Source organism: Oncorhynchus nerka, linkage group LG23 (assembly GCF_034236695.1).
Source record: "Oncorhynchus nerka isolate Pitt River linkage group LG23, Oner_Uvic_2.0, whole genome shotgun sequence".
Lineage (NCBI taxonomy): Eukaryota > Metazoa > Chordata > Actinopteri > Salmoniformes > Salmonidae > Oncorhynchus > Oncorhynchus nerka.
Genome location: NC_088418.1, coordinates 40,025,773 through 40,038,052, shown reverse-complemented (window position 1 = coordinate 40,038,052; position 12,280 = coordinate 40,025,773). Strand labels below are relative to the sequence as shown.

General features: G+C 40.5%; 2 protein-coding genes across 5 annotated transcripts in view; one reads left to right on the top strand and one right to left on the bottom strand.

The window, feature by feature from the left end:
• The window catches only part of alcama (activated leukocyte cell adhesion molecule a), a 75,358-nt gene extending 70,319 nt beyond the window's left edge, over positions 1-5,039 (top strand). The window contains exons 12-16 of one of the 2 annotated variants that reach the window (XM_029629949.2): positions 217-346; positions 1,744-1,773; positions 2,564-2,678; positions 2,993-3,110; positions 3,293-5,039. In XM_029629949.2, the coding sequence (XP_029485809.1) occupies positions 217-346; positions 1,744-1,773; positions 2,564-2,678; positions 2,993-3,077 (360 nt within the window). In that variant the 3' untranslated portion in view covers positions 3,078-3,110; positions 3,293-5,039. The remainder of the gene's footprint in view (positions 1-216; positions 347-1,743; positions 1,774-2,563; positions 2,679-2,992; positions 3,111-3,292) is intronic. The other variant, XM_065008112.1, reaches the window with a different exon arrangement.
• Positions 5,040-5,224: 185 nt separating this feature from the next.
• cblb (Cbl proto-oncogene B, E3 ubiquitin protein ligase) overlaps positions 5,225-12,280 on the bottom strand; it is a 160,797-nt gene continuing 153,741 nt past the window's right edge. For all 3 annotated transcript variants that reach the window (XM_029629945.2, XM_029629947.2, XM_029629944.2), the window contains 3 exons: positions 10,484-10,633; positions 9,652-9,780; positions 5,225-7,327 (listed from right to left, as the gene is read on the bottom strand). In XM_029629945.2, coding sequence (XP_029485805.1) covers positions 7,068-7,327; positions 9,652-9,780; positions 10,484-10,633 — 539 coding nt within the window. In that variant the 3' untranslated portion in view covers positions 5,225-7,067. The remainder of the gene's footprint in view (positions 7,328-9,651; positions 9,781-10,483; positions 10,634-12,280) is intronic.

Below are 12,280 nucleotides of genomic sequence, written 5' to 3'. Positions count from 1 at the left end.
AAGCTTTTCATTTTTTATTAATTTGTGGTGCCAATATATTTGACCACATCTGTAGATTTAGACATTTGTTAAAAGTAAAAATGTGTATGTTTTAATGTGGTGTAGGCATACGTGCGTACATGTTAGAAAAAGCGTGGCCGAAGTCTATTGTTGAACTTTTATTTATATGCCTGTGTGTGCTCCTTCTAAACGCCCCAAATGGCTTTGTTCTATCAGGAGGAGAATTCCTATATCAATGGCAAGGCAACTCACAAGATCACGGTGGTGCCCACAGGAAACCTGACCATCACCTGCATTGCGACCAACAAGCTGGGAAATCACTTCATGGCCCTCAACGTCTCCTCCTGTGAGTGCACCTGTGGCGACTGCAGCTAACAAGTGCCAAACAAGTGCCTAACCTACAGTAGCGTACTGTACCTACACTAACTCCTGGTCACTTCTCTCTAACACTAAATCACAGCCCACTTCCCTCTTAACTGCTAACCTACACTAACTCCTGGTCACGTCTCTCTAACACTAAATCACAGCCCACTTCCCTCTTAACTGCTAACTTACAGTAGCCTACACTACACCCTTCCCACTTGACTAATGCGAAGCCTACAGATGAGATGAATGTCAACTTTCCCCGTGGCTACTTCTCTTTTAAAAGAGTATAATACATCAGTTAATTCAGTGTCTGTAACTGTTCATGGTTCTTATTGATATGCATTGTTATTTTGACTTTATCCATAATGAAGGCTAGTGACATGAACGTTTAGTGAAACTAATCACATGGGAATCGTCCATTTGAAAAACAGACATGCTGGGGTAATAATTACATAACCGATGTTCTAGAGTTATACAAGTCCTGTGTATGGGGCCCTATTATGTTTTGGATATTTGGGGATGATAGAAGTGGAAAAAGTCACATGACTTTCCACTTACCTTGGTTGTCAATTTGTAGATGCATTGGCCTATACAGAGGGTAAATAAGTAAAAACCAATCAACAACCTCCAAGTAAAGCGAAGGATCATTTTAAATGTTTTTTTTTGTTGCTCTTTAAACATAGATGATTAGATTGTCACCATGGTAGGTATGCTGAAGGCTAATGCTGAACTTTACAGATTCATTTCATCCACTGAACATTGTGCCATTGGCTGTTCCTTTCTCATCCCTTCTCTCTCTTTCCTTCACTGTCTCTCTTTCTGCTCTGCATCGGTTTGGTTTGGTTTGTCTTTGTCGAGCATAGAGAATGATAGAGGCCTCTAGTGGCCAAAAGGCAGTTTTAGCATGGGCAGTGCCATTGAGGGCTTCCACCATTTTAAAATAGTCAATGTAGTCAACTGGGTGGGGATTCCTATGAGTTGTAACCTCAATGGCACTGCCCATACTGTATATAAAGATGAGTCCTCTATCTATCTCTATGGTGTCAAGGTGCTGGACTGTCCCCCCTTATCTCTTCCTCTCGGGGTCAAGCTGCATTACATTTCCTTCTCACTACTTCTGACAAAATGGACTACTGTTGCTAGAGTATACAAAGCAAAATAAAAGTGCCTAATTTCCACTTGCTTGCTCACCAAATCTACACTCTTCTGGCTGATTTGGAATGGTTAGGGTTTGTTTGACTTTTTTTATAGCAATTTCAGCTGTTACAGTTTTTCTGCTTTTCAACTCATGGAAACAGTACCCAGTTTAATTTCTATATATAATTAATAATGTATATTATTAATTGGAAGTTAATTTCATTTTATATCTGATTTCAGTAATTAAGGACGAAAAAATACCAGGAAAAGGTAAGATAACCCCCCAATTTGAATTATTTGGCTTGAAAATGGCTGCCCAACTAATATAATAAATAATAATAATAGGTACCGTTTAGCAGACGCTGTTATCCAAAGCGACTTAGTCATGCATACATACATTTTTACAAATGGGTGGCCCTGGGAATCGAACCCACAATCCACAAACTGAACCATACAGGGCCACAAACTACCAGGGTTGGTGTGAATTATATATTTTTTCCTTTTAAAGCCCATCATTTTCTATGAGTATTACTTAATTTGAAGCGATAACAACCCTGTTGACTATTGTGTAGAGGTGAAAGCATCTGGTACTGGATTACACTGTATCTTCTGATACCTAGACTCCTGAGAGCCTTTTATTTATTTATTTATTTAACCTTTTATTTAACTAGGCAAGTCACTTAAGAACAAATTCTAATTTATGGGACTCCCAATCACGGCCAGTTGTGATACCACCTGGAATCAAACCAGGGTCTGTAGTGACGCCTCTAGCACTGAGATGCAGTGCCTTTAGACCGCTGCGCAACTCGGGAGCCTTGGATGGCTTTGCTGAAGCTCTTGGGGATTGAACAGCCCGGCATGACAAACCCTTCTCAAATGTCATCCCCATAAACAACCAAACTAACAGCAGTGGTGCTCATACAAACATGGCTCCCACATCTTCATTTAGTTTTGCTTGCCCACTCATACAGTACTATTCATCTTTGTGTGTGTGTGAGATAGAGAGAGTAGACAAGTGTTTTTGCTGGTGCACTGTTTGACATGTTGTTTTTGTTTGTAGGGGCACAGGATGACAGTTCGGACCAGGCTTTACTGATTGTGTTAATTGTTGTTGGGCTCATCATAGCTGCTGCTCTTGTGGGGCTGTTCTATTGGCTTTGCATTATGAAATCAAGGTACACACTTACACGTATCATTATATTTTAGTTGTATAGTATGATCATATTCCTGCCCAAAACAAAAAGGGACAGATTTATTAAGCATATGCACTTATCTTTTACAAACCTAAATCTTGAGGGACGTAAAAGTTGAGGGCAGAATAAAAAGGTATATTAAAGATTGAGAATGTATAAGACATTGAAGTAAATGCAAACTTTGCTCCTGGTGCATTGGCTTAGTAAGTCTAGCCCAAAGTGTAATAAGTATATTATAATGAGGGAAGAATTACGTAAAAAATAGGAGTTTTAAGTAAAGTGAATCTCTTCTTCAGGCGAGGGACCTGGAAAACAGGAGAGAAGGAAGCCGGAACGTCCGAAGAGAGCAAGAAACTGGAGGAGTGCAAAGCTAAGGTGTAGGGACAGCCGGGCTGTACTCGAGAGACGAAGAAGGTATGCACTGACAATGCACTGAATTGATCATTTTTCAAATATTTGACATTTACCTTGCCTTGTTGGTGGCGAGACAAGTTTTTCTGTTTTGATAAGAAATCTTGTTTTTATAGGACTCAACCATACAGTTTGATGCTTGATTATTTTCCTGTTAAAAATGAGTGCATTGATTTCTGTTTCAGGAAATAAGTAGAAGAGCCCTTGACCTTTGGAACGACACCGAAACGAAGGCATTTGATTGGCTTCCAAATGAGCAGCATGTATTGCAGAATGCTTCCTATAATCCAGATTAACAGTCCCACCCACAGTCTCAGAGGGAAAAAAAGATAAAACATTTTGTGTTGTTCATTGATTTTCAGTCAGCACTGAAGACTGCTTCTCATTTTCTTTTTGTGTTCCTGGTGAATGCTCAATTGTTTAGCGTATTGTGATGGTGTGGTGGGTTTATGTCTTCTCTTTTTTTCCCCTGTTTTTAATTTAGTAAAATAATGTCAAATTCACTGTACACTTTTTAGGTGAGCTAGCTGCTCTACACTACTGTTACCCTTCTGTTCCTCGAGGTTACATTTCAAATCTTTGCACTCAATTGTTTTTGAAGCTGCACCTTTTTTTTGTTACTCCCCTAAATGTTCTTTGTTATCCCCCTGGGGGAAAGTGGCAAATGGAAATATCTGGACATTCTTCTTTTAGTGTGGCGGCCAATTGCAAGTCTCACCAATTCAATTATTTGGGGTTACACTTTTTGTTGTGCTGGACAATCAGAAATTGGCTGAATCACAATTACGTGTTTTATTTTAGTGCAACTTGTCTTAGCGTAAAAGCCATTGGGTCTCACTTACTAGCTACAAACTAAATAAGGTGAGGAAAATGTCTCATCCCAATTTCTAAGATACAGAATAATATATATATATTATGACTGTTGGTTGTCGGTGTAAGTTTGGAACCAACAAACTGAATGATGCTAGCCTCAAACATCTCCACAAAATGCAAATCAGCTCACTTTTATCTAATTGGTTGATGGAGTAACCATGCAAGACATTTGCAGGTCAGATTTGCCAGCCGTTCTGCACAAAAATGTAGCTACCTTTTTTTGTTTTTCTGAAAAGTTTTGCCTGACTTGAGTTACACATGTTGTTGTGAACTGTTATTATAAATGTGAGAAATGGAGCATTCATATGAATCTGCTGACATTGCCCCCTCTTTTAGCTGTTAAATCAGATATAGTCATAACACTAATATATTTTTGATTGTGCATCTCTCTGATTTCAGTTAAAACGGTGTTGTCTCCCTCTCCGGTGTCATACTGTAGTGAAAGGCCATTTTACTAGTGTATTTATTCATGTTTCTGTTTTGCCGTTTGAAGGGGTTCACTGTAAATACGTCAGGTGTGAATGTCCAGCTTGTGTTGTGCTCTATTTATACTGTGTGAGACATGTCAGGTTAGCTGCACTTCGGCTTACTAGAACCACCACATTCTGATTTCAACCTCAAACGTGCATTATTTAAACGGTTGAAAATGTACTGTATGGTGGAATGAGAGTTACATGGAGAGAGGGGCGTATAAAACAGTAGAGATTTTTTGTGTGTGTTTTTGTTTTTAGGATCTGAAGGACTGTAATTGAAACGGTGAGGATGATGATAGGAAAGTATGATAGGAATGTTGTTGTTTCCATGCATTTAGTTAATTTAGTATAATCAGGTCAACAGTGAAACCAAAGAGGGTAAGATGAGAAGGCCATAAAAGTATTGTGGATACTGAATTTTGTTTTTGTACTTTTGTTGAGAATAAAGTGTACATTTTTAAGTAGTGTTTTTTTCTCCAAGGTATGTCAGCACCAATTTAAACAAAAACACATTTCCATCATGTTTTGTTGTTTGAGATTCTTGCTGTAATGAAAAGCGCTATGCAAATTAAATGTATTAAAGCTACACTGGTTATACGTTTCATATATGTTCAAGTCAGACAATCACAGCAAATTTAAGCTTCAACTTCAAGTCAGACCTTCCAATATTATGCCAGCATCGTCCGGGTTAGGGTTTAGCCGGCGTAGGCCGTCATTGTAAATAAGAATGTGTTCTTTACTGACTTGCTCAGTTAAATAAAAATGAAAGACTCATGTTAATACTGGCTTTTATGAAAAAAATGTTTTTTCTAAACAAAACAAATCACTGGTTACTTTAATTACTGAACAATGACAATAATCATGAAGTGAAGGCGTTCATAATGTATAAGTTAATTGCACACATCACAATGCTTAACACGTTCCACAATTCATTTTCATCAAACAAAATTCATGGCAGGAGAGAGAGAAACAGAATGAGAAAACCTCCCCATCTAACCTAATGAAGGCCACTTCACTTCCCCCATCCATTTTTAGGAGCCAGATGGAATAAAACATGTTCAGTTTGAGACTTTCAAGTTTAACGATGAAAAAGAATTAGACCAGTGCAAAATGAAGCTTCAAAGAGGAGAGGAGAAATAATGCAGTTATTGTATTGAAACTGACAAAGCCAGGGTTGGTACTGTAGTAGGTAGTTGACACAGGGGAGTGAAGGGAAAATGCCTCCTTTGTTATTAACGGATTTTTGGGGCATTCCTCTTGATATCGACTTGAAGCCCTTTAAAATTCCTGATTGTGGCTAACGACGCAAGAGTCACATTAGGAGCAGCGTAGATGCTCAGAGGTTTTCTCTGAAAGACACCCTTGTCAAAGCAATGCACCCTGGAATTCGGACGTACAGTTTGTCTCCGGTTGTGTGGGAATGCGTCTACATATTTCAGCGTACAATAACTAGGCAACAAAAGGACAACAGGATTTCTAAATAATATTGACTAACACTAACAACACAATGTATATTAATTTGTAGAACCAGTCAACGCAAAGGTATTGGCTCGGTGGTATCATTTTCTATCTTATTTTTTCACATAAAAAAAACATACGTTTTTTTTATAATCTAAGAGCAAAAGTGTACTAATAACGGTTTGTGCCTTGAGCGGAATGTCTCGGGAATGCATGTGCCCCCTCAAGTTAACATACTTTCAGTGGGGTTGTTGTCTTTCACTGAAGAAATCAAAACAAACACACACGTATGCACGCACACACACAAGGCTGTATCTGGTTTCATCTGTGGTTCTGAGACGAGAGGAACCGTTAAGGGTCATGTTACTGTCCCACCCCGTTCCTTATTATATATTCGCCAGGTTGCTTCTGGAGGAAGGAAGTGGAGAAGGCAATAATTGACTTCCAGAGTGGCTTAATGGTGCCTCTGCTACCGACCTGGGAGCTTCTGGGAGTCAATAACAACACTCAAAAGCCTCCCTCTCCCAGCCTCTTCCTACAACAACAACAACTGCACCAGCTCATTAAGGCAGAGAATTCAGCTAGGGCACCAGGAACACCATCTTTACTGGACTGCACACTAGTATACCTCTCAGAGAGAGAAGGATAGAGAGAGAGAATTAGGGGATTGAGAGAGTTGGACGGGTCTTTAGGTGTGTTTGAGACAGATGGAATAAGGACCATAGGCAACAATGGCAATAAACATAGAAGAACATGAGCCAAGGCCAGTTTGTTACAGACACCCCACCCCTGATTGGCTGATTATGAAAGGCTGGGGGGTGGGGAGGGGGATCAGCAGCAGTGGTGGCAGGAGCAGAAGGGTAACGCAGAGGCCAGCACTGGCAAAGCTCGCCTGAAATTTTTCCTTCACAGGATTAACATGCTGGTAGACAAACTGTTCTCTGTCTCTCTGATTCGATTTAGCTTCGAACAGATAGTTGTGGATGGACTCCCGATCTGTGGGAAAATGCAGTCCACGGATCAGCGTTTTCCAAGCTTACCATCTTTTTTTGGTCAGAACGAGTTAACGAGGGATAACAAGGTAAAATAAGCCCTTTCCTTCTACCCTAGCGCACACAGGCACAAGTTGTCTCCTATTTGGGTCCCCTTCTCAGAGTTATAGTTTGAGTCTAGGGGCCACTAAGGCAAACTCTCTGAGAATGTTCCGTGCCACATCCACTTTGTTCTGAGCAATCATGAGTGCCCTCTTCACATCCTCGAAAGAATAGCCCTCTCCCATGAGTTTGGCGATTTTGGCATCTGTACTCTCACTGGCTGAGTCCTGCCCATGAGTCTTCCTCTGATGGATGTCCGGAGGGGTCTTCCGAGGGAGCGGCTTAGGCGGCCTGGCAGGTGCCTGCAAATAATCTACGTCCACTGCAAAGAAAATTGAATGGAAAAGTCAATGGATGAAGGGTAGGTAAAAAGCTTCTTTCAAGTGGCTTTTAGCATAAGTGGTTTTAAGAGCTATTCAAAAAAGCTTAAATAATTATCAATAATGGATTCATGCATATGTATTTATTATGCCAAGGCAGTAGCTTCTCTTCCTCGGGTCTGAGACAAACATCACGGCAGTAATATACACTATAATACAATTTTGAAACATTAAAATACATTTTACAAATGATTTCACAATACATTAAGTGTGTGCGCGCCCTCTGGCCACTACCCTACTACAACACAATCCAGGTGTACACGTGTGTATAGTCTGTATGTTATGTGTGTTTGTATGTGTGTGTTTGCGAATTTTCACAGCCCTCACTGTTCCATATGGTGTATTTTTAATCGGGTTTTTAAAACATCTGATTTTACTGTTTGCGTGAGTTACTTGAAGTGGAATAGAGTTTCATGTAGCCATGGCTCATAGTCTGTTCTGGACTTGGGGACTGTGAAGAGACCCGCTGGTGACATGTCTTGTGGGTTATGCATGGGTGTCTGACCTGTGTGCTAGTAGTTTAGTTTAAGAAGTATCAACATGTCTATATTTTTGACGAAAACTAGTAGTTTGAGCCATGAGAGATTGACATGCATTTTATTAATGTTAGCTCTCTGTGAACATTTAAGGGCTAGCCGTGCTGCCCTGTTCTGGTCCAGTTGTAATTTTCCCAAGTCCTTCTTTGTGGCACCTGACCACACATGTGAGTAAACTAAGTCATGTAGGACCTGACTTGTTGATATTGTTGTTATGAAAGGAGAGCAGTGCTTAATTATGGACAGACTTCTCCCCATCTTAGCTACTGTTGTATCAATATGTTTTGACCATGACAGTTTACAATCCAGGGTAACTCCATGCAGTTTAGTCACCTCAACTTGCTCAATTTCCCACATTATTATTCATTACGAGATGTAGTTGAGGTTTAGGGTTTAGTGAATGATTTGTCCCAAATACAATGCTTTTAGTTTTTGAAATATTTAGGACTGGTGTATTTCTTGCCACCCATTCTGAAACTAACTGCAGCTCTTTGCAATCAATTCAGTCTCTGTAGTAGCTGACGTGTATAGTGTTGAGTCATCTGCATACATAGACACACTGGCTTTACTCAAGGCCAGTGGCAGGTCATTAGTAAAGATTTTTTGAAAGTAAGGGGCCTAGACAGCTGCCCTGGGGAATGTCTGATTCTACCTGGCTTATGTTGGAGAAGCTAACATTGAAGAACACCCTCTGTGTTTTGTTAGACAGATACATCTCAATCCACAATATAAGAAGGGGGTGTAAAGCCATAACATCTACGTTTTTCCAGCAACATACTATGATCAATAATGTCAAAAGCCACACTGAAGTCTAACAAAACAGCTCCCACAATCTTTTTATTATCAATTTCTCTCAGCCAATCATCAGTCATTTGTGTGAGTGCCGTGCATGTTGAATACCCTTCCCTATAATCAGGCTGAAAGCCTGTTGTTCATTTATTTAATGTAACGTTTACAAAGGTTTGGTAACATGCTTTATTGGTCAGCTATTTGAGCCAGTAAAGGGGGCTGTACTATTATTGGGTAGCGGAATGACTTGTGCTTCCCTCCAGGCCTGAGGGCACACGCTCTCTAGTAGGCTTAGATTGAAGAGATGGCAAATAGGATCGTCCGCTATCATCCTCAGTAATTTTCCATCCAAGTTGTCAGACCCCGGTGGTTTTTCATTGTTGACAGACAACAATAATTTGTTCACCTCTTCCACACTCACTTTATTGAATTCAAAACGACAGTGCTTGTCTTTCATTATCTGGTCAGTTATACTTGGATGTGTTGGTTCGGCATCTGTTGCTGGCATGTCATGTCTAAGTTGCCAATGAACACATCATTAAAGTAATTGGCAATATCAGTGGTTTTTGTGAAGAATGAGCCATCTGATTCAATAAATGATGGAGCAGAGTTTGCCTTTTTGACCAAAATGTTATTTAAGGTGCTTCAAAGATTTGTACTATCAATCTTTATATCATTTATCTTTGTTTCATAGTATAGTTTTTTCTTCTTTTTGTTCTGTTTAGTCACATGATTTCAAAATGTGCAGTAGGTTATGCAGCCAGACTTATTTGCCATTCCTTTTGCCTCATCCCTCTCACCCATAACATTTTCTAACAATTCCTCATCAATCCACAGATATTTAACAGTTTTTTTCCATACATTATTGTTTGATGTATTTTAAATAATTCAAAAAAGTGAAACTATTAAATAATAAAAAATCCTACAGTATTAAATTGTACCTTGGGTGGGGGGTAATGGGTCGTACTCCTGGGACTGTGATGTCCGGATAGGGCTCTTCATGTTGTCCCCCGTTTGTCTCCTCACAGGGGGCAGAGGGGCCACAGCGCTCAACATATCAAACACAGTATCTGAAACCAAACCATTTACAACTGTGAGGGGAAAAGATTGTCTACACTTCAAACAATAACTGCATGTTTGTCATCTATCCACGTAGAATTGTGGACTTTCATTTTTTAAATTACAGTGTATGAGAGTGATAGATGCACAGACCTGGCAGATGTGCAGACCAGGTGGCACAGCGAGAGGAGCTGTGACCCACTGGTCTGGACATGCTGTCGCTATAATTCCATATTCCGTTCTCCTCCAAAGCGAATGCATATATTGGTTCTCTCAAATGTTATCTTTTTCCTGGGGAGTTGAGAACGCTGGTTGTTTAGATTTGAAAATCAAACAGTTGTAATGAACGGGGGGGCTGTGTGTGTCTGTGTGTGGGTGTTTGAGTGAGAAAGACAGGGAAGAAACAACCAGTACAAGCAGAGCCCCATTCATTATTGGGGCTTCGTGCCGACAACATCAAAACTAACTCCCTAGACTCTGAAGTCAGGAGAACTTCCGAGTTTGGTATCAGAGATATGCATTTTGTAGAATCAAGCTTTTTTAAAGGACAGTGGAATAGGGAGGCGGCAGATTTGTGGCCACCTGCTGGATCTAACCCTTGCCACTGAGGGTATATGTGGTTCAGAGTTGGTAGTTTTATCACTAGACCAGATTCTGGCACTCAAACTGCTTTTCTATTGCTATTCTGGAGTTTGGAGGGAAGAAACAGCTCACCTGGGGTTAACAGGAAATGGTCATGTCCGGAGGCAGGCCGGGGAGCTCGTGAGCAGGAGGGGGACGAGGAGAGGCCTGTGAAGCTGTGTCTGATGAGTGAAGGGGGCGAGGGCTGTGAGGGAGGCAGGTTGTTGAACAGCTCCTCTGGTGCTGAGACACAATAGTGAGAGGACAAGCAGATAATGAGCTAGGGTTAAAAGGTAATGTTACCATCTTGGTAAACACTGCATATGTTGGCTTAATCGGAAATTACCTTTAAAAGGAGCATAGACGACAAAGCGAGATCGTATTGAATTGGCCAAACTTAATTCCTGGAGGGCCGTCTGTCTGCTGTTTTTGTTATTTCCTCCCAATTAATGTAAATTAAGACCTAGACAACCAGATAAGGGGAGTTCCTTACTAATCAATTACCTCAATTGAAAAAACAAACAAGGAGCGAAAACCCGACTCACTGAGACATCAGTTTGACACCCTTGGTTTATGCAGTTACTTTCCGGTGAAGGCTTGTTCAGACCTTAGATCATTTAGTTTTACCAATGAGAAGGGAAATGTCCACAACAGTGTGACAGATAATCTAAAGATTTCCCGGGGGTAATTAATAGATTTCCCAATTTTACACATTTACTGTCACAGATACATTCACTACTATGGATGCACATTTTGGGGAATATTCAGAGGTGGAAACTTTCCAAGAGAATTAATGGGAATATATGGGAATTAACGGAAATACAGTGCCTTGCGAAAGTATTCGGCCCCCTTGAACTTTGCGACCTTTTGCCACATTTCAGGCTTCAAACATAAAGATATAAAACTGTATTTTTTTGTGAAGAATCAACAACAAGTGGGACACAATCATGAAGTGGAACGACATTTATTGGATATTTCAAACTTTTTTAACAAATCAAAAACTGAAAAATTGGGCGTGCAAAATTATTCAGCCCCTTTACTTTCAGTGCAGCAAACTCTCTCCAGAAGTTCAGTGAGGATCTCTGAATGATCCAATGTTGACCTAAATGACTAATGATGATAAATACAATCCACCTGTGTGTAATCAAGTCTCTGTATAAATGCACCTGCACTGTGATAGTCTCAGAGGTCCGTTAAAAGCGCAGAGAGCATCATGAAGAACAAGGAACACACCAGGCAGGTCCGAGATACTGTTGTGAAGAAGTTTAAAGCCGGATTTGGATACAAAAAGATTTCCCAAGCTTTAAACATCCCAAGGAGCACTGTGCAAGCGATACTATTGAAATGGAAGGAGTATCAGACCACTGCAAATCTACCAAGACCTGGCCGTCCCTCTAAACTTTCAGCTCATACAAGGAGAAGACTGATCAGAGATGCAGCCAAGAGGCCCATGATCACTCTGGATGAACTGCAGAGATCTACAGCTGAGGTGGGAGACTCTGTCCATAGGACAACAATCAGTCGTATATTGCACAAATCTGGCCTTTATGGAAGAGTGGCAAGAAGAAAGCCATTTCTTAAAGATATCCATAAAAAGTGTCGTTTAAAGTTTGCCACAAGCCACCTGGGAGACACACCAAACATGTGGAAGAAGGTGCTCTGGTCAGATGAAACCAAAATTGAACTTTTTGGCAACAATGCAAAACGTTATGTTTGGCGTGAAAGCAACACAGCTCATCTCCCTGAACACACCATCCCCACTGTCAAACATGGTGGTGGCAGCATCATGGTTTGGGCCTGCTTTTCTTCAGCAGGGACAGGGAAGATGGTTAAAATTGATGGGAAGATGGATGGAGCCAAATACAGGACCATTCTGGAAGAAAACCTGAT